At 35.9% G+C, this 23,130-nt stretch overlaps 1 protein-coding gene and 1 long non-coding RNA gene across 4 annotated transcripts in view; one reads left to right on the top strand and one right to left on the bottom strand.

Moving 5' to 3' along the window:
- The window catches only part of LOC113500097, a 97,516-nt gene extending 82,776 nt beyond the window's left edge, over positions 1-14,740 (top strand). Inside the window, exons 6-17 of one of the 2 annotated variants that reach the window (XM_026880773.1) lie at positions 4,564-4,833; positions 5,320-5,636; positions 5,723-7,276; positions 7,697-7,886; positions 9,174-9,311; positions 9,745-9,904; positions 10,304-10,445; positions 10,777-10,902; positions 11,155-11,365; positions 11,640-11,804; positions 12,080-12,298; positions 12,639-14,740. In XM_026880773.1, coding sequence (XP_026736574.1) covers positions 4,564-4,833; positions 5,320-5,636; positions 5,723-7,276; positions 7,697-7,886; positions 9,174-9,311; positions 9,745-9,904; positions 10,304-10,445; positions 10,777-10,902; positions 11,155-11,365; positions 11,640-11,804; positions 12,080-12,298; positions 12,639-12,756 — 3,610 coding nt within the window. In that variant the 3' untranslated portion in view covers positions 12,757-14,740. The remainder of the gene's footprint in view (positions 1-4,563; positions 4,834-5,319; positions 5,637-5,722; positions 7,277-7,696; positions 7,887-9,173; positions 9,312-9,744; positions 9,905-10,303; positions 10,446-10,776; positions 10,903-11,154; positions 11,366-11,639; positions 11,805-12,079; positions 12,299-12,638) is intronic. The other variant, XM_026880774.1, reaches the window with a different exon arrangement.
- Positions 14,741-15,467: 727 nt separating this feature from the next.
- The window catches only part of LOC113500372, a 93,762-nt gene continuing 86,099 nt past the window's right edge, over positions 15,468-23,130 (bottom strand). The window contains exons 2-4 of one of the 2 annotated variants that reach the window (XR_003401188.1): positions 18,505-18,635; positions 16,412-16,495; positions 15,468-15,913 (exon numbers count right to left, since the gene is read on the bottom strand). This is a non-coding gene — a long non-coding RNA (uncharacterized LOC113500372). Of the gene's footprint in view, positions 15,914-16,411; positions 16,496-18,504; positions 18,798-23,130 lie in introns of those variants that run through there. The other variant, XR_003401187.1, reaches the window with a different exon arrangement.

Below are 23,130 nucleotides of genomic sequence, written 5' to 3'. Positions count from 1 at the left end.
GATTGGGGATGGACTGGAGAAACAAGTGACAAGCTACGTTTCTTCATATTGAAACGCATACGAATTGCACCAATGCATTGTACTGAAAAATCGAGTAATTTGTCGATAAGAAATGTGACGTGTTGAAGTATCATTGTTTAGGTCCCCTGTGGAACTATTTCACCTCACAAGTAATAGATACAATCTAGTAAAGTAGTAAGAGGCATTACAAAAAATATTTGTTATTGATATTAACTTTACAACAGCCAATATAGAACAAAACATTTAAACTGGTGAAACTAATCTAGCAAAAAATCGTAGTTTTCCTTCAAAAACAAATTTCGTCTTTCCTCTGAACTTGCAACACGTTTTTCCACCTTATATTAGTGTAGGTTACCTAAACGCTTGCCAACTGTAGTCGGCTCAGACATAGTGTTATTTGGTTTATCTGATTTGAAGCTTAATAGCATTGCAGAGAATTGGAATCTTTAAATGGCATTATGCCCATCTGCTTACATTGGACGGAATCATGCATTTTTCGAGTCATACCGTTCCTGGAAGACATTATTGGACTACGTTCTAAAGTAATGGTTTAGAAATTGTAATTTTAATTATTGATACTATTGAAATATGGTGTCATTTTATCGTACCATACGAGGCCAGAAATTGCTATAATAGGGAGTTCTGGAAAGAAAAAGGGGAAAGGCCATTGTCCAACAGTGAGTTCCCACGCAGGTTCTAAATTGAAAATATAGTTGAAATCATCAATTGGTGAAGTACCAGCTTTGGTTACTTTTTCGGCTTTATTAATCGAGTTTAAGTGGATAGAAAAGTTTCAGCTATTAGCAACTCTAAATTACATCCAATTGCAGCATACCGATGATATAAAGCTAATTATAACTATATGTTATATTTGAATGGCTCTTAAAAACAAAACGTGTTTAAGTAATGACGAGGCGAGTTAAGTTATGTATTAAGCATTTGGCTCTTCTCCAGATATAGATATAGTCTCTTGGAAAATTTAACACTGTCGACTGTTTCTGATACTATATAAGGTTTTAATGTCAATTGCGACCTCTTTTTAGATTTTCATGTTATTATTAAGAGTGGTGTACTTTATTATAGTTTTTTTTTATATTTTATAGCCTTATTATGATAATTTTGTAGTTCTAAATATCTTTGTAATAGTCTAGTCTACATAATATTCAAGAGAGTCTTGCAACTGGTATTCAAACTTTGAAAAACAATATTTTGTAATGTTATATCGATAGTTCGTATCTCTTAAGAAAAAAAGTGGACAATTATTCCATAATAAATCGACAGCATAATGACCAAGACCAAAAAAAATGCATTAGTATAGCTCCCATTTTTTTTTTGATTACGAAAAACCCTTTTCTACGTTATACAAAAGTAAGGCACTATTTAATAGCGTTATAACATATAACTTTAAACATTGAGTCATTACAACTGATTGACGATTTAATGACTCAATGTACCTACAAACTGATCTGCATGATCATGTATGATTGAATTTATGCATATGGGATAATTAATGCTAATCATAATAAGTCCTTGATAAAAGGCACGTGTAATGTGCATCCATAATACATGTGGACCATGAATAGGTAAATGATTAGAAAAAAAAAAGAAATTGATAAACTATAGTGAAAATTTAGTTATAAATGTACCAAGAACTTTAAAATCCTAATGATAATTAGGTAATTAACGGAGTAAGTAATAATGAATTGAAGGAGTTCTCACATGTATATCTGTCGCTACTTTATACCTTAAAATGTTAGAGAAAACATGAGATTGTAACTAATTTAAGCTTTTAGACACGTTATCAGTGACAAAAAGGGATGTTCGACCAGAATCTTAAATAAAAAATGAATTAATTAATTAATATACATTCTTATGAAAAATAAAGATTTTTAAACCTAAAAAAAAAACAGTCGAATTGAGAACCTCCTCCTTTTTTTGAAGTCGGTTAAAAATATATCTCAACTAGCGTAAGACCGTATGAATAATGCTACAAATATTCGTTTGTAAAATATATTTATCATCTGAGGTACAGTTAATTTGTTAAGATCAAGGCGAGGACCATGATCGTTCTCTGTTATGCGTGCCCTAGTTTCAAGACTAACTGTCTAACGCTTGGCAACAACATTGATTGTCTAATAGTCCATAAAGTGACCTATATTTTATACTGCGACAATTAGTCGCACGAAAAAAATACATTTCTTTTTGAACGTCTGACATTGACCTATATTTTTAATGTAAATATCATTTAAATTTGTAATTTTTATTTTAATGTTATTATTAGTATTTAATTCTGTATTCGTCGTATTTTCAAATGAGTTGCAATTTCAGGCTATTAAAAAACAATTGTGCACGCTCTGCGCCATACCGATGAAACATGCGATACAAGCCCCTAAAGTAATACAATTGCAGTTGTGGAAAAGAGACAACACTACACTTTATATGGCGCTATCACGCATCCACATTGCAATAACATTAAATACGTGATGCTGAACTCCACAAGCTTACCTGCTGAATTGAGTATTCAATACATAGAGTCCGTTTAAACCCTTAACTACCTATCTTCTATATTTAGTGCAACAATGAGCAGTGTACATTCAAGTCAGTTTAGAACTTCCCGGGCGTTTCCGCTTGCCGTCGATACATTGCCAATCAATACCCATTTCCTACTTAGTAGAGTAGATATCTCGACTGTTGTATACAATACTTCCTTTACTGTATTTTAAATGAAACTGCAATTGTGTTCTTATTAACCGTCGATGTAAATAGGGATGTTATAAATATGAAGGCTCTGTCTGTCTGTCTGTCTATCTGTGGCATAGGCGAGTGTTCTCAGACATATTTGAAGAAAATTGGTCGAGACGTTTAAAGGTTGTGGGAAAGAGTAAACGAATGTGTGTTTTGTGGAAAGAGTAACCGAATGTGTGCAATACTCGTAGTTGAGACTCAAATGGCAGCGCTTTGAGATAAAATATTGATGACTTAATCAAGGGTGTTCTTCTATTCTAACTTCGTTTGATGACTACATTTGTAGTGGGACAGTTTGTCAAGTGAGAACATCTCAGAGTTTGCATGATTTGTCATGTGGGTTACTGTCAAGGATAAATTATGTTTTTATTAAACTCATTCATAAAACTTCCGCCGCAGCTCTAGCCGACTCTGTGTATTCCTTTATAGATGACTATATACTTTATAGTTGAATGCTCAACCTGGAATCGAAACTAGTAGGCTTCTTAAACGTAAACTATTTTCATGATAGAAAAACATCCGTTAACTTAATCATTTTACGACTTTAAATATTATCATAAACATTATCTACGCGTAGTTAGTTCTTTTGCATCCAATTAGTAAGTCAAAGATCATATACTAAAAATAAAACGTTATTTCTAAGCGACTGATAGAAAAACTGTTTTGTCTTACAATGATCTTGGTTATATTTAGATGGTAGGTTTTTGCGATAGTTTATTCAATTGTAAAATAACTGAATCACGATTCTGATTCAGTTGGTAAGTAATATTTGTTTCACCATTATCGACCGTGACTAAGCTAATAAATGACAGTTGGGAATACCTAAGTACCTATGCAGAGATACTATTAATATGTTTGAGAATAAAAGTCTGTCTGAAAAGTAATCTTTTTTTATTTTTTGCGTCGCGTACCTATTTATTTATTATGCATTTAATATAAATAAAATTAGAGTCTCAAAAAAAAATCTACTTGATATTCTAAAAAGCAGTCAAGTGTGAGTCGGACTCACGACACTGAGGGTTCCGTTTTAGCTCTACGGCACGGAACTCTAGAATTTTCATTCGTACTTATTGATTTTTGCTGCTGGCTCCGAGCCTTGGGAAGGTAATTTTCTTGCTAACAGCCGATGCAGATGTAATTAACGTGGTGACTAAATTTTCTAGGGCAATCATCTGTGCTAGGGTTGCTACACATATGTACCTACTCGTAACATACTTGGCATTAGCGGGTTGATAATTTTGAAACAAAGCACAACAACACACAAAATTTAGAGGTGGTAAGGCGGGTAATCTTTTGTGCAATGTACCATCGAACTGACAATTACAATGCACGTTTATATGACAACCCTTACTTTAACCACGACAGGTATAAGATCATTAGAATTTGTAATGTATTAATTAAATTGTAAGCAAATGCTGTTATTATAGTGATATTGATCGTTTTATTATTCCGAATGTTGCTGTCACGTTGTGAAACATACTGTCGGTGCATGTGTCATGATAGTATTGTTGAGGAAACTGTATTTTGTGTCCTATGTAAGATATCCATATATCTTCAAATTTTGTGGTAACTATTTGGGAAGTATGTTTTAAAAAAAAGGAATTTGAAAAATAATTTCGTGCAGCAACTCAGTTGGCAGATTGAATAGTCTCTGCATATAAGATGCTGGTTTGGCAGTTTTCCCTACAACAATAGGCGAATTATGAAGCAACTCTTATATATCATTGACGTAAATATTTCCTTAACATTTTGCTTGACCTAAAAATGCAATGCTAATTTGAGATCTCTTTGTTTCAGACAAGTCTTGTCCCACATCAAGAATATCCCGGAACTGATTCTCCTGGGGAATGTGTCCCCTGCTGTCAGAAGATTGCCTATCTTCTCCATCATGGTGAAGCATCCGCGAGGAACCTTCCTCCACCACAACTTCGTCTGCGCAGTGCTTAATGATGTCTTCGGGATCCAAGCCAGAGGAGGGTTGACAAGCAACCTGAACTACGGATCTGATGTCCTGGGGATCGACAGTCAGCTGCTAAAAGAGTACGAGAAACTATTGGATGTTGAAGCGTAAGTTAAATAAATAATAAACAAAAGACGAAATACAGTGTTCAAGGTCTTATTGGTGTAGAGAAATAAATGAGAAAATATGTACGTTATACCAGAATATTCAAGTCGGACCAGGCAAGTCCAGTTTAAACTCAATGGAAGCCATAACATTAATTTTTCGAATTGAACGTATCTACATTTGCTTCATAAAATCTTTACTGCCAAGACTTACATAAGCTTGTCGTATTGCAGTGATTTTAGTAAAGGAAGTTTATATAAGACCGTTTCGTTTATTATAAATCAATCATTGTTATTTATTCAAAGAATATATTTATTGGTACACAAATTGATTTAAAATCTCGAACGTCGAATTTATTTTTAGATTGCGATCATTTGGGCGCCATACATTCATGCTACGCAAATCTGCTAATTGTATCTCAAGGTCAAATAATTAACGCCTGTAACATATCAACGCGTTTGTGTTTCTCATTACGATTTATTTTACAGCCAAAAAGAAATCGCTCGTGTACGGAAGTTGAGTGATGTGAAGGCGCCAGAAGTTCCCATCCACAATGAACACCTAAGACCTGGGTTCTGCAGAGTTTCGTTACCTTTCTTCATGTCGGATACAGAGCTGGCATTTGTTCTCGAAGCCCTGAAGATGGTTGCTACTGAAGGCTGGAAGATTTTACCACAATACGTAGTGAACCCTGAGACCGGGCAGTGGAGACATCACACCTGCTCAGTGCTACGAGACAGAAAGTCTTTACATTCAGTCAAATTCAACGATGGGAAGATGACCTCTCATGAAAGGAGAGTCTCCGGTCAGTAAATACCTTGACACGTAAAGTTTTAAAAGATATTTTGTCGGTTACTTAGCCTCTGTATAATATTTATTTGTTTATTGCAGGTCCAGGTATATTTCCTCAAACGTACACCGAGACTCTTCAAACGGCTAGGAATCTATTCAGTAGAGCTCGTAAACTGGCCATGAAGTGCTCGACAGCTGAACCAGAAGTCACTTTCAACCCACGCATAGACTACCTCAGATGGTTTATGCTTCCCAAAGAGGCTCACGATCTTCTTCTGGGTAGATCGGCAAACGTGAAACATATTGTGCCATTTGACCCCTCAGGCTACACAGGAGCAAGAAAGAGCCTTAACATTTCTAGGTCTTCCATTACTTCATCGCCTATTTTGGGATCATCACCGAGGCATTTCAGTCTATCAGCTATAGACGACTGCCATTTATTCAGACTGAAACAGAAACAAAAGTTTTACTCTAGGGAGTCTAGTCTTCGCGAAACTCACAAAGAAGAAACTGAGACTCCCCTCCCAGTGCACTTCGCGGTCGGAGAATCAGTCTCACCACTGCGATTGATACCACAAAACAAACAGCCTTTGCTGGTCAGATCAAGGTGCTACAGCCTGGGCTCTGACAGTCCCCCTGCAGCTCTTAGCGCACAAACAAAACTGAACCTAGGATTAAAAGAAACCAGTCCAAACAACATCATAGAGAAATCAAACTTTTGCAATTGTGGAAGTCAGACAGACTTGCAGTCGTTAGACGACCCGATGATCTCACCCGGAAAGGCATTCCCCTACAGCACACAGAGCAGTACTTCGATATCTGACTGTAGTCAAGTGGGACGCATATCTCCTACTACTTCTCTTAATTCTCAAACATCAGAAGACATACAAGCTTATGTAAAAGAAATGACAAGGGAAATAGCTACAGAAATAAAGTCTGAGATCCGTGAAGTCATATCTAAGGTGGATGATATTCTTGAGAATTCTGACTCGCTCGAGCAGTCAAATCTTAGCATGAACTCAATTTCTAGTCAGAGCGAGAAGAATTCAGTGTCGGTGATAGATGTAGCCGAGTATCTCATGGGTATGTCCAGAGAGATGGCTTCTGAAGTTAAACATGAGATTCGCGAGATGGTCAATCAGGTCGATGAGATGATTTCACCAGATTACAATGGATCCTGCTCGAGAAAGAGCTCTCCGCCACAAACTGGAAGACAGCGGATTGGTTCGGGTCCCGAGTTAGGTCTGGATCTCAAGAAGTCGACTTCGTGTTTGCGGAAGTGTCCTACTAGTCCGGTTCTACCGCAGTATGATGAAGATGACCGTTACTGTAAGCGATCTCCCACGACAAACTCTCCTAAGTCATCTCAATGCACACCTTCGCATGAGGCGTCAGGACCAAACAGTATCTCATTCAATTCAAGTGAGACATCAACACCAGATACCATAATCCAGGTAGTCACGACTCAAAACTCACCGATCCTACCCAAATCGTTAAGTTCAAACAAATTGTCGGATGATGAAGCAAGTTGTACCGACGCTGCGTGCAGACACTGTTGTATCAAGAAAAACTGGTGCCAAAACCCTTCAGTGAGTTCGCAGGACAGCGGCATCAACATGACATTCACTGAAACGGACTCATTTTTAGACTTCGGTAAGTCGGAACGTGTTTATTTTGCCATTTCGCTGAATAAATTGAACCCGGACGCAATTTGTTTGCTAAGTGGTCGCAATAAATTCACCGTTCACGTTTTGTGGTCGAGGCGTTGACACCGAACCACTCAATGTCAATAGATATTAATTGGTGGAGATATTCATGATTTCTGGTCGCTAGCATATCGCTACTATTACACCGTAACAACTCCATTACGGTGTAATAGTAGCGATATGCTAGCGACCAGAAATGATGATTTGATGAAAACAAATTAATTAAATATTGAATTAAAGCTTAACAGCATTTTATATAGATGCCGCTTTTAATAAGTTTGATACATATTTAACATACACAACCGACTTTTAACATTAATCAAATGTTAAACTGAGGTTATGTAAATCTACTATTTTGACTTTCCAGACACGCTAAACAAATGCAGAAAAGGACAAGGACGTCTGCGGATATGCCAGAAGCACGAGAAGAGTGAAGTGCCAGACATCATCGAGGGGGTGCCAGTGTGCTCCGGAGACTATGACCGCCAGAACAAGAGATACGATGCCACAGACCCTGGCAGGGTAATCTTCGCGGAGGAGCCTGAAGGACAAAATAGGTAAGGCCAGCTCTCTCTCTAATGAAGTCATAGAGCCATTGATAGTAAGGAGCATAATAAAGGAGAGGGAAATGAAAAGGTAACAGTTTTGCAATGGGACAGTTATAGTTTTAAATACTAATAATAGTTGGAATACATCTAAAATTATTGTTCAAATATGTGTTTGACAAGTTTAGTAATTTTACTGTTTGCTCTCTAATGTTCATGTTCTTAGTATTCTGTAATCAGTATAAATAATAAAATCAATAATCTCTGTTACAAAGAGATGATAAATAAGAAAACTAAAAAATATAAAAATACCTAGGTGCTTGAATCTGATGGATTGAAAATCATGAAAATAATTTATTATTTTCTTAATTACTGAAAGACGTCGGTTTATAGATATTGTGACATAAATAAAATTGGAATAACACTTTTTTCAAATCTAGTTCGTAGGTCATTAAACTAATTAGTGAAACCATATTAGACTTGGCAATCTTAATGATTCTCAAATTCCCAACAGTGAGCAAAGCACGATTAGCCACGAGTGATGTTTTGGCAATAAATCAAAGCGTGTCGTCTAAATTCTCATCTTTCACTCAAACAATCATTTTCTTATTTTGAAATGGCTAGCATCTCATCTCAAAAAGATATTTAACATGAAACCCTGAGACATCGCGCACATTTGCTTTTACGTACCAATCACAAAATGAATTTCTATCATTTTCCTATTAAGGTTTCTTCCGAAAAATCACTTTCTCATATAAATGATGTACCGTCAGCTTTGTAACTTCTTTGTCAAATAAGCATTCTGAAATATGGACCGCAATGTAATTTCGTCTGCCAATTGTTTGGCTTCTCACAAATAACGATGCTACTATTCTCGTCGATTGCTATTCAATTTATCAAGTGTCGCTGTGTGACGTCATCGCCCTCTAGTTTGTTCTCACTTTTAGTGTCAACTGAGTTCAAAATCTTCGTCAGTTAAATTGACTGACGAAGATTGTGCCATGCCACTAATGAACTGTAGGCTGACAAATTATTTCAGTGATAAAATGGACACTCATTTAATTCAACACGCTTAAATATTTGTTGCTGATTGGCGTTTCCGCTTTTTACGTGATTTTTAATTAGAAATAAAGTAAATGTAATGTATATTTTTATACTTTGTTGCCCAAAACGTCATAACGAAATCGAAAAATGGACGGCAAACACAAAAATAAAACCAGGTTCAAAAGAGCACCACTCTCTCGACGGATAGAATAGTCTCTTTTCCATATTCCTTCTACATATTGGTTGTAATTGCAGGGCCATATCGACAGTGGCTGACTCAAAGCGTAGTAGTCGTTCCTCGAACGCGTCATCAAGCTGTTCTGATCGAAGCTCTCGGTCCAGCGGCTATGGCACTGACCAGAGGACTCACGATGACCGCTATTACGATAGGAGGTTAGTTAATGTCCTGTTTATGGAAACAGTTATGTTTATGACACTTGATTTTATTCGCGCTGTTGTTGGCTGACATATAAGTATACACAATTATGTAGATTGTGCTTAAAATGAATGATCAAGGATGTAAACGGTAAAATTACTAAACTAACGTTCAAAGATGAATATTTAGTGAATATTTCAAACACACAAGTGTGTTGGAAGAGTTTAAAATAAAAGAGATAAAGGAAAAAGTAAGCGAAACGATGATCTCCATAACAATATTTCTAAAAATCACACAGTTAAAAAAACGTCACACTTTCCGTCAGAATTTCGTTCCAATGTCATATGACGTCCATTTTATTTTCGATCGTCATGCTTTTGAAAATACTGATAAAAATACTTTTCTTTAGCTCAATATATAACCTAATTCTATTTGCACTTTCTTTCGCAGTGAATCAGAGTGCCGCACATTCAAGCCTCAGTGGGAGGAAGAACATGAAGAGCGTGAAGACAGCAGCGCGTGCAGCGACGCCAGCCTCACTGACCTCACGCTGGACGACGACAGCAACTGGCACTGCCCGCCCAGGGCCGTGTGGAAACCTACTGTCGAGGTATGGAGATAGTTCCTAGCAACCATTGTTGGTGATGTTTTAAATTACCACTGTTAGAAAGTCATATTGAAAATACAATAGCCGAGTGGTCGATCACTGAGATTGATTGAATTGAGAAGATTGAAGATGAGATTCACGAATGTTTGTCCTGAGTCTGGGTGTCTCTGTCTATTGACTGAATGAGAAATCTTGGGCGACACAAGCATTATTTTCATTAGTGCCGGTAGTTTTTTATATAAAAACATCCCACGTGGACACGATTTAGACACCTTCATTGCTCACGCCCAAAATTTTTCTTCATGATGAAACATCACCTCCTCTCTCTATCTTATCCCAAAGCACATTAATAGTTTGCCCTATAAAATACTGTCTAACTCATCAATCTACTTTTTACTCCAGGCAATCCACGAGTACAATATGATCCGGCCCGGCGACAAGGTCCTTGTTTGCCTGTCAGGCGGCAGCAGCTCCATCGCGTTGCTGCACACCATGCACCAGTACCAGCTCTACTGCAGGGCTAAAGGCATCCACTTCAGTATCGGTGAGTGATTGGACTGTATAACTTTATAAATAGGGTGCACAATTGTTTGGAGTTCACATTTCCACTTTGGAAGAGGAACTGTTTGGCGAATGGAAGTCATGGCCAATGTATGGATGAGAAATTTCTGAAGTCGATACTCTGGGATCGGGTAGGCAAAAATCCTACATGTAAGTGGGGTTTTGACTTCTCAAGATATTCCGTACTGTGGATTACAGAATGGAGTTAAAGCTATATTGTAGTGATCGAATGGCAACTCAGTCTTCGTTTTTAAGTGCGTCTGTAAGTTAAACTCTTTCTTCTATTTATGTTTAAAATTATTTCTTGTTTCTAGGCGCCCTGTTCGTCCACGAAGCAAATTCTCAAGTGGATCCTCTCCATCTGATGGCCTACTGCAGAACTCTCGGCGTCAAGTTTATATATGAAGACAAATTTGAAGAGGAAGAACCAGAAAGCACTCGTAAGAATTACTTATAAATGTCTACATTACATTATTTTGTTATCTTAGGCGATTTCGTCCTAAAATATATATAAATAAGGATTTTGCTTGTTGATCTTTATTTATGAGTGAAAAAAGAGTACCAGGCATTTTTCAAAAAGTTCATATTTTTGATAAGCGATAAGAGGAACATCACCACTCAATACTTTGTAGGAGGCTTATAAAGCTTCGAAATATAGATTAAGTAGTAATATTCACTATTTTTCTATGCAGACAACACTTGCACAAGTCCCTGGAGCCTGGCAGCAGAAGCTACTCGCTGGTCGTGCCGTAGCACCCGCAAGCGCGCCATCACTGCAGCTGTAGCACACGGCTACGGCGTAGCGGCGCTGGCCCAGCACCTGGACCGCGCAGCTACGGCCTTCTTAGCCGCCGCGCTACATACTGGCACCTTGAGGACTTTGAGACCACATTACACGCTGCGGTAAGTTTATTATACTCAGGAGTCAATGAGAAAAACAGTTAAACATTGAATAACTAATCTTAGAAGATTAATTATTCATGACATTCTACAGAGTAGTTTTAGTCTTTACAGCTACTTTTCATCGGTTGAACAAGAAGAAAATTGCTTAATTAATTAAAAAACAAAAATTTATTTCTTTACACTTTTTTACCTAACCGGTACTATTACCAGAACTTTTCCTTCTTTATTAAGGCTTTATTAGAAAATAAAACTAATCTTCCATGCAAATCCACAGCGACCACGACATCCGTATAATCCGGCCGTTCATCTACGTGCGCTCGCGCGCTCTCGCGGCGTTCGCGTGCGCGCGCCGCCTGCCCGACTTCCGCAGCGATGACGTCACGCACGAACACTCGCCGCCCAATAGCCCCACGCACAGTGACGAAAGCATTGACAACAAGTTAGTACAATATTCTTTTTTTTCCTCTCAGCGTCCAGTGTCCCGTACAAGATTACTCATATTGTTAGCTAGACAAAAAAATATAATTAGTATCCCATTATAAACTGTACGGATAACCGAGTGTCAAAGGCCACCACGCCAGATACACAAATACTGGACTTGAGTGTCTGTGAAACACCGCGGCACAAAACGATTAAATCCTTAGTTGCAGTAGTCAAATACCTATACAAATAAATGTATACCCAAATATTAACTCCTAATAATGTACTTTCCAGCAAAACCATGGTACTTGAACGCCTAGCAGCTGAACCCTGCAGCTCATTGGCAAAAGAGCCTTCTGCCTCCAAAGACCCCCGGCCGGTTGAGGCCAGCCTGGCAGAGTCCCTGGCAGAGCCGCTGGCAAGTGCCAGTGACCTACTGGCGTGCCAGGAGCGACGCTACCCGTACCTCTTCACCAGTCTTAAGAGTGCGTTACGTCCACTTTTTAATGGCAGGTTAGTTTTATTGATATAAATAAGTCCTTGTTTAAATGAATTAATTCAGAATAGAATTGATGTGGTTCAGACAGAATTGTATATACTCAAGTCTTTATTGCATTCCACAATGAAGGCTTAGGTGGTAAACATTTTTGATAGGTAACAATCGTATAAGGACAAGTGCGAGAAAATGTGCTATTTGCCTTATAATGACACCAAAAAAAGCGCTGATTTTGTTTTGTCCAAATAAATCTTTAATATTACAAATTTTCTAACAATCGCCAACGCTAGCACCATAGTATTTTTCAAGGTTTAATTGTTCTTTACCCTTCAATTAACGATTCCCATTTGATTCCAGAGATCTGAACAAGGACCAGAAAGAGCAGCGACACAGGAAGAAGTCAGTCATACAGATGCGTAACGGAGCGCCCGTGTATGACTCCGATGATGACAGCGAGGAGGAGCTGATGCCATAGGTGATGACCTGCCGCGGCTGCCTGCCACCAGCCTGTCAGATGCTGTAGACAGAGACAGGCAAAACTGGGTTTCCATTAAACTTGGTGAATAACTTCAGAGAGAAAATGGAAAAAGTACATCTTAAAAAGGAACAGCTCGCAATGCATCCAGCATTGATGTTATTACAGATAGAATAAGCACTTTCAAGTGTTATTTTGTATGGCAAAAATCTCAAATTTCAGGATCGTTTCATATCGTTTTGGGAGCTATAAGCATCAATATACTATTAATCAATACCAAAACTTCATGAAACGATTCTTTCTTGTGTGAGCAGCCGTAGGCAGTCTTTCTAACTTGATAACTTAGGTCACACTAAGTGGCTTGCCATAGGTGGGGCAGTGGCCAAAGGTCAGGCCAACCGCCAAACACGATGTGTTCTAGGTGTGATATATATGCCAACCACCAAAGGTGGATGTTTGCATGTTGTAATGTTTCGGCAGTTTTTGATGGCCACCACATATCAAAATAATATCATTGCAGCACCTACATTTCTCCGAGCGTTACTGACGTTTGCGATAAGTCAAAGAAACGACAGTTTTCGAAAACGAGTGTCATTCCTGTACCAATCGCTTTCTATTCTAATGCGCGAGGTTTTTGTTTGTGGAAGTGAAACAGCGCTCTACACGGTTTATATCGGCGTCTCTCTTTTTGAACTGCAATAATATTATTTTAGGTAGGTAGGCTTTGGTAGTGTGTTTGTGGTAGATGTTGGCTTGTGATTACTCAGTGATCGTTTTACTTGTGATCCGTGTAAGTTATTTGGCGGTGGATTTTTTTGGCTCCATTTGCGAAAGTGCAGTATGTTGTAATACAATTTATTTTTTGTGATTCGTGACTGTTTCTAATCTGATTTATAAATGATGTCCATTAACTGTCAACAATTAATCAATTATAATACATCAAATAATGTATACCGGATTAACAAATGTTCAAGATTTGTCAATTGTAGTGAAAGTATAAATTTGTTCATTGAGTTACTTTAAGTGAATTAACTATATTATTTTCGTATGATTGTCAGTTTAGAGCCATTAAAACGCCGCCGTATTTAATGTTCTAGTTTGTAAGATAAGCGAGTGTGAACTTTGATTTGACGTTTGATTCAGGGTTGCCATGTTAATAATATTTTGTTACTAATCAAGATGGTACGATTTTTTTATTTTTAAAGTATAACTGTGGAATTGAAAACAAAGTGCATTTGTTACAGTCTGTTATTATAATGTTAAGAAATATATTTTTCAATGTTGTTGTATGAATTGTATGGAGATAAAATATTGTACGAGTTGTATTTATTCAGTCGGTTGAAGTTTAAGAAATATATCCAAGCGTTTATTATATACTGATTTTATTTTAGGTACGTATTGTGTACGAAATGAGGTACCTAAAACTATTTTGTGGATGTAACGATATAATAATAGATATAAAAGATTTAATTATACAAGTTTACAAAGTAGCCAGTATCAAAGCTGTTATTTGTACAAACTTTGTAGTTATAGTGTATTACGCTTTTTATAAAGATATTAATTTGCAGTGTTGCCAGCTACATGGCCACCTTCATTTTTGTACAACGAGTGAATGTTTATTTAGGGCCATCAATGATTCCCGTGTATAATACCTCCCTTTTGGCTTCGTAGTCGGGTAAATCGGAATACGCTGATGTGCGACTGATTGTGAATGTCAACTCATTTTTCTATTATTTTTTTGTCATTAAGTTTTTCTTTTGATCATTTTTTTGCATTGTTAAGCATCTACTTATTATCTAGTTATTTTATATTGCTCTTGTATGCAACTGTAGAGTTAAGAGAGATTCCTAAATGTTTAGGATTGTAGCAGTAAGTGTGAACTATAATAATCTTAAAACAAGTCCCATTAATTGCTTCCATGATATAATTATTGTATTCATATACATATTGTCTTATGGAATAAAAATATGTTTTAATGAAATAATTATGGCTTTTTATTACCTTCATTCCCTAAAATAAGTTTAAATATCCATGTCAATAAAGATTTTATGATCTTGACCTTGACCTTAAAGTTGATACATAGGTACACAATAGACAGCCAAGCCCAGACATGGAATGTTTGAAACAAACAACACGATAATAAAATGCGATGGTCATGCAGACACTTTCTCTGTATAAAAATAATCCATTATACTCATGCACCATAAGAAAATATTATTTCATTTCACCTTCATCCCCACTTATCTATATCTATACTTCTATACTAATATATAAAGCTGAAGAGTTTGTTTGTTTGAACGCGCTAATCTCAGGAACTACTGGTCCAAATTGAAAAAAATCTTTTTGTGTTGAATAGACCATTTAACAAGGAAGGCTTTAGGCTATAAACCATCACTTCATGGTTACAGATGGCACATTACATTATTTAAAATCAGATTAAAAGACTAATATTTCACCCCCAAAACCATGTCACATTACCACAAAATTAATCAAAGCTGGTTTTTTAGTACTAAAACACTGATAAACACACTTTTTTTTATTTCTAAACACATACTTACTTTAGAGAAAATACATCCATAAACGGAAAAAAGACCTCATTACACCGGCCTTTGTCGTTGGTGAGAATTGAATCAACGACCTCTGTAGTAGTCAGTAAAACCACTTGGTATAAAGGGAAAAGTAGAGTTCAAGATAAAAATAAAACACCAGTATTGCCTTACTTATTTACTAAATCAGATACACTACACAGATTCATAACGTGTGTGTGCGTGCCCACATCTCAGCTTAAAATAATGAGTATTACAAGTACTAGGACAAATCCTTTAATAAGATAAAGTTAAACACTGAATGTGATAATATAGCTACACTTATTAAATACAAGCAAAGACCAAAACTAACCTATAAGCAATATCGATTTATCACTAAAATCTCTTAAACTAATTTCATTTCATGACGACACAACATTCTTCATCGTATTTTTATATTTATATATTGAAAGATCAACTACATTATAATATGTGTTACACGGCTATTTATTCTAAGATATAGTAAGGATTATATAATTTTAAAGTAGAGCATCATTTGGGAAAAGGATAGTGAAGTCGAAAGGTCGTTTAGTTTTTGGCGCCGGCTCCGCCTTTGCAGCATGGCTTGCCACCTGTACGAGAAACAAAACATGTCAAACAATTATATGAAAAAATATCGAATTTAGTTCGAGACAGTACTTCTGCCCAACACTAGCGATAATTTGTGTAGCACAAGTTATAAATATGCTTAACCGACAGCTAACGTCGCTTATGACATTCGATTGCTATTCGATCTTCTTTTGGCTAGATTCGAGCATTGATCGAGAGAAGAGCATTTGAAGATCGATCGAGAACTGGATCAAAATGAAAAACAGAAACAAACAAAATTCTAAAGGGGCCTCCAGGGCCTAGTATAAATTCTATTGAAAATTACATCGTAGTTAATCAAGTAATTTCTGTAAGGCGAGACTTGTTTTAGATACCTACTGTGTATACCCATTATAAATTAAAAAATATTCAACTCATATTTGATCTGTTTTTTTTTGTAGAGATAATAAAAATACAATCATATCTATGAGAGTAGTTAGTTACTATTTATAGTAAAAGGTAATAATAGGTTTCATACTGACCAGAGGGCTGGCCATCGCCGCATGCGCAGGACGGGCCGCAGGTGCAGTTAGCGCCGCACGCGGCCGCCCCGCCGCCGCATGTATCTGTAACAGTTACAATTATATTAAAAACTATGAAACCTGTTTTGAAGGATATTGTTAAATGCAAACGGATAGAAACATAAAAAAGGACAACGATTACATATAAGTCGATTTTGCGATTTAACTTCACAAAAAGGACAGAAATCGCAAGAGTGACTAAATGTTTCATTATCTATGAGCAGTCTTTTTTTATTTTATTTTGGGTCTGAAAATTATATATTTTCTATCCTTAGAGCTAAATAAGCAGGCAACTACCTAGTATAACATTTATAGATAAGATTATTTCAGTTATAGAAGAAGGCCCCAAATCTTAATAGACTGGGTTTTCTGTTGGTAAAATGTTCTTTTGAAACATACAAGGACTACAGGTGATATTTTACAGGCAGGTGTAAGACACATGGATTGTTAAGGTAACAATAAAAAAATAAAGATATGTACGAATGCCAATCGAGGCCGAATCTGAAAGAGCCGAAAATATTTTGTTCCCTAGGCTAAGGTTACATTAAAATACTTCTCTATCCGGGTATAAAGTATATATATTTTAAAAATATAAATCGATAGAACGGGTTGTGTAAAAATACATAGGGATAATAGAGTCAAATATTAAAAGCGGATTCTACCACTAGTGGCATCGCATGCATTTATTTGTAAATAGGTATATGCCTTATGATTTGTGATTTTATTAGTGATTCCTTATGACCTTCTCTTAGAATTTGTAAAGGTCCAAAACACTATAATAATTTCGATAAATTGAACCCAATTATCCATTATATTTTCACATAGCGCATGTTTGTGAAAAACCTCTTTAAATTAAATGAAACGAAAACATTTATTCCGTAAGTAGGATCACTTTTACAAGTCTTTTTTTTTTTAGAACGCTGGAGTCGAAGTCGAAATCCGATTAATTCCTAAAAGCACATGGGCTCCATTACAAATATTTTAATATCAGCTGCTGTACCAACATTTTTATTTACTCGACTATTGCTTGCACAGACCCTTTCTGTTTTTAATTAATTGTATGAAAAGGTTTTTTCAAAAACTACTCGTATGTTTAGTCCATTGCACAATTTTAACACTCCGCCGAAATATGATAACAGTAAGCAATAATGAGGAACAAAATGGAATAAAACCTGCTTGCGTTAAAAGCACGAAAAACCGGGTTCAAAATCGATAATAGATATAAAGATACGAATAAAATAAAATTGCATTACAATATAATTATCTTGTATGTATATATTCCAATCCGTATTATCCGTATCCGAATATTTTTGGATTTTCTAACATTATCAACAGTTATTTATAATTTCCAACAAATATTGAAAATTATTTTAATTCTGAGCGAAAATTTACTTTAAGATTAAAATTTTTACAAAAATATACAGCGTTATATATTAGTGAATATTGTAGGGCTTGAAATATTTAAGTAAACTCAAGAGACAAAAAGTCAAAAATATGATTAAAAAAATTATTTGTGATCAGTGAAATGGAACTAATGAACTCGGCATTCCCCTTCTGAACATCACCAGAACAAATATCGTATCAAACTGTGCGGTCTCTATCTTTTAATGACTAGACAATAATTGCGCTATAAATCTTAATGAAATCTCTATTCTAATCATATGACGAAAGTAAAAAGTTCTTTCCACATCGAAGTATTTACTGCTTTCAATCACTTAAAATACTTAAAAGACAGTTTCAAAACAAAAGGTGTGAAAAAAATCAGTGGTTTCATCATAATTTAACCGAAATCAACACCAATAATCGCCCAAACCTTATTCCAAAGTAAACCCCAATTAAACCATAATTATTTACGCTAATAAGAGAATTAAGACAACTAGAAACCTACAACTCTTACTTCAATATAACTGCGTCATAAGGAAACATTAACTAAAACAATCACTCAAAAAGCCGGCAAAACAAAAACAATACTTCAATTGAACAAAACACAGACAAGTATTAAACAAAAATTAATAAAATAAAAATTTAAATAAAATAATATTTAATATTCTTACCTTTACAAGAGTCGCAGGGTGCAGGCATTGTAAGATCTAGAGATAGACTGATCTAGCTTAGTCTGAGAGCCGGGGTGCGCGCGCACGCCCGCCAGCCGGGTCAATAACTGAGCGCCGAGGGGGGATCGCAGCTATGTAGGCAAGGAGACAGCGATACATTCATACCACGATCTCAAAAAAATGTCTCATGAAAGTTGTATTGAATTGAAGTAAATGTATGAGTTTGTTAAGTAAATAGTGTAATAGAAATTTACGTGAATATAATATGACCATTTTATGTAAAGTATTTGACTGCCTTTGATGTTGTTTTGCGTTAATTTATTGGATTTAGTAATATACAGGTTTGTTTGAACTAGGATTTATGATACGATATGATAATGTTGAATGATAAGATCGGTTAGGATGATAGATGATAAATAGAAGTTCTTGTTCCTTTAATGATTAACTCGAATCGTTAAAGGTAATATAATGATTAATTTATTAAGTACCGTGACAGTGAACAGATGATTTCCGAGTTCTTAGAACCTCATGTAGAATGTTTATATGTTGAAATATAACTAACAACAGCAGTGTACAGTAAACAGTAGTAGTTGTAGTAAATAATAAACATATATTGATATTTTTATCTAGAATTTTTGATTTTTTTTTTGCCGCCTTGGTAGTTTCAGGCTTTTGGGCAAAGGGTTCCGCGAGGGACCAATTCGGTAAAAATGAATTCATGAAGTTTGGTTTATAATTACTTTACTAATAATATTTTACTATGAACCTATTTCGTGGTGTAAAATAAAAACATTTTTATATTTTTAAATGATTCACAACTTTTGACCCTTAGCTCCGGAACTAAAATAAGATAGTTACTTAAGTCATGGCGTTCAGGTATAGGTACTATAAATGATTGGAGGGCCGTCAACAAAAACAATGTGGTGTGGGTTGCGACGGGACCGGTTCGTTCCCCGCCAGACCACTGCCGGCAACGCGACGCTTTCCTATACCACTTCATTGTCATTCAATTTTATATTACACTGTATAGTATTCAGAAAACAATGTATTGGTAAGTTAGGAATATGGAAATCAATTTTTCTAGAATTGGAGTCCGGTGAAGAAGACATAGATTGCGCTTAGACTGAATGCCGATACAACACATTGAAACAAAAAAATGGGGTTTTTGAAAATTCCGGGCTCATATTAAAGCCTGTATAGAATGAAGTGTTTAGGAATGGATGTTTTTTGCTTGCATGACATTCCTAAAAATATAAAAGTAACAGATTGCAATAAAATTTTGGGGTTTATAAAAGCTACTCAAAATGTTGAATCAATATTAAACGAACTTCAAAAACCTATGTAAGGTTTATTTAATTTACTACTACCATGAATATGCTAATTAAAAAAACCGTAATTAAATTAAGTAGTTGCAATAATGCTTTGTAAAGCATTCTAAATAAAAACACCGTTATTTTTAAGAGACTATATTAGGTACGTAATAATCTTGCAGATAGTAGTTAATTCTTCACGTTGCATCAAGAATTAGTGAAGCAAGTCTGTAAATCTCTCTGGAGTATTCCTTGCCAAAAATCGTATCTTAATTCTTGGCACGATCGTGGGCAAATGCTACAGCATTCGTTGCCTTTAATTTATAACCTCTGCATAATGTAATTTACTGATTTTAATTTTACGAAGTCTAGATTTGCCATGACGTAATATTCGACTTTTTCTATTGTTTGAGTAGTTAGACCTTAGAAAGAAGAAAATTAGGCTATCAAATAGTAGCACAACAAGCTTTAGATATAATAATATTAAAAAAGATTTTCCAAATTTAACCAAAGTACCTAGACTTTAGTCTATAACGACACCACCCTTAAGAGTTAACAGGGTAATCTCTTGGTGACCAAAAACGTCAGATATCTGGAAACATCAGATGGATTTAGAAGTTGAGAACAGGTCTACATATTCAATAACGTATTACCGATGTGTCTCAATCGTTCTGCCGTCTAACTCCTGTACGTCACACAAATAGCCATCAGGAAAGTTCAAAGTGATTTTATTTTAGAATATAACTTGTTTTCTTCTGGCAAACTCGGGATTCCAGATTCGGATGTCAACGATGTCGAAATCTCAACAACGTATTGGTTAAGGAATTGCCATCATTACAACATCGTTTGGTATGTGAGAAAACCCTGAATGTATAAAAAATACTGTAAAAATATATTTAATCAAAAGAGCAGAAAACATTGAAGATCCTCGCCAATTATGTCCATACCCTTCTGTTAATGTAGCCGACTCTGCCAAGACTATCAATATAAATAAAGTCTCATTGATTGTAAGATATTCAAACAGGCATCTTTTGATGACCAGAAAAAGAATAACAAAGAAAATAAACTAATTCAAATTTCTTAAAACAAAACTTTAATAACGTAATTACAAGGTTTGAGGAAAAATGGAATGCAGTTTTTTGTTTCTGGATCCAAGGTCGTCGGCGTTGGAGAGTAGTTGAGTCCGTAATTTCAAGAGTTTTTGTCAAATTCAAATTCAATTAAGTCCATATTACGCTACAGAACTGGTTTTGTCGAACAGCCAAAAAGTGTTTTAATATTTACAAATTGGGTTAATCAAGTATTGGAGAGAATTTGGGAAGATATGGCTACCACGACCACTGCTCACTATTAGACTATTACTGATGTGCAAGGGAGACACCACTTTAGGCCTTATAGCTCCGTCTTCCACAACAACTATAGTTCTGCTTCATGTGATAGTAGAAGCCAGCCAGTGCAAGAAATAGTTCACATATTAATGACAAGTAAAGATTTTGAATTACCTTTTTGACAAAACGAAACTATCAAAAAATCCGTCTATGTGAAGTTATATTTAACCGCTAATCGTCTAAATGCAGAATGAAACTTCTAAGTAGCTCAATAGAAAACAAACAAAGCATCTACGAAGATAGGCATCAAGATTTACTATGTTACAACAACGTTAGCGAGACACGAAGTCTGATGTCGACGACCTGCGCGTGCGCATCGTGATTCATTCCGGCTTAATTAAGGCTCATTTAGACGTTGAAGCTTTAATTTATTAATATAATATCGTGCAAGCATTCATTTATTTGATTGCCGACAATGATTATATTATCACGTTTATAATTATCACTCTTAATGCCGAAGCCTGTAGAAAATTTACATTTCTCCGACAGCTAATATAGAAGAATCACTCCAAAATGACATTGCACTTTTGGAATGTCAAATGATACGCATCCAGATTCGCGGACATTTAACAGCTTCCTAAGTATTTTGCTGCGAAAGATAGCATGCTGTCTCCGTTTTCAATACATACTACAATCAATATATCATTATTCAATTTAAGTGTGTAGGTACAGTGCTGTGCCCTTTCAGGTCAAAAGTATTGAACTGACTAGTAAAAGCCTCGTCACATAAAAAATAAATGTCATTCGCATGCAATTAATGTTTTCTCTCCTTTCTTTCTTCCTACTCGCCATAACATTGCCTTAAACAGGCCGTTAGAACTGCTTCCCTGCAATATAATGTAACTTTCTCGATACTTCTCGCCTCGTCTAAACGTGCCCTAACAGCTATCAAGCTCCTAATGGTTTATTTTACAATGCAACAGGTTCTTACGAAACTAATTTCAGTTTGATATCAAAAAACAAGGTTTTGCCATTATTGTTCCCTAATTTTAGTATCAGATATCGAATTAATTTACTTTGAGAATTAATGATCCCTTTTTTGGTTGTTTTCTTGGTATTAACTTAAAAGCTTGTTAAGTACCAAATATTTTATACAATAAGTAAGTGCTCTGATCATGTTTTTATTAGATTACTTAAGTTTTTTAGTACTTAACCGGCAGTTCCCCGTACATATTCTGTAGAGTAGAACTCATTTTTTTTGTCGAAACCAAAAATATTTTGGTCTAAATACAACTAAATATTCCTTTTTGATCGAAGTTGAACATTTGGTAACATTCCTCGTTATTTTGGAATATTCGCAATCTGCCTTTACGTTTCTGGGTGCCTGGTACGAGGTGGTTTTTAGGTCAAATATGTTTTAGTGAGGGGTTGAAAATAGATTTCCCATATTTTGTGATACGACCAGTCTAGATATTTTTTTACATGAACTTTGTACAACGCCATGTGTCTAGAACTTATTTTCATTATGGATGTTTAAACTTGAAGAGGAGCTCGTGGCTGTGCTATAACCGCATAAGTGATTCGATCATAGGTTAAGCTATGCTTGTCGCGGTTGGTCCGTAGATGGGTGACCATCTTTGATCCCGGCTGTTATTCCTACATCTTTGACAGTCGTTACAGGTAGTCAGAAGCTTGAAAAAGTCTGACAGCCAGTCTAACCAAGGGGTGTCATGTTGCCCAGGTAGCTGGGTTGAGGAGGTCAGATAGGCAGTCGCTCCTTGTAAAACACAGGTACTCAGCTGAAACCGGTTGGACTGTTAGCCGACCTCAACATAGTTGGGAAAAGGCTAGGCCGATGATGATGATGTTTAAACTTAGACGTATAGATGAAACGTCCTACCATCTGGTAATAACTCGGAGAGCATTGTATTTTGTAGAGTAGATCAGTTTTTACTTAGTCTTATTTTTTACTGGACGGAAATATTTCC

The sequence above is a fragment of the Trichoplusia ni genome, chromosome 13, assembly GCF_003590095.1.
Source record: "Trichoplusia ni isolate ovarian cell line Hi5 chromosome 13, tn1, whole genome shotgun sequence".
NCBI classification, from domain to species: Eukaryota; Metazoa; Arthropoda; class Insecta; order Lepidoptera; family Noctuidae; genus Trichoplusia; species Trichoplusia ni.
The sequence above is the reverse complement of the archived record's forward strand: the minus strand, read 5'-3'. Positions and strand labels throughout refer to the sequence as shown.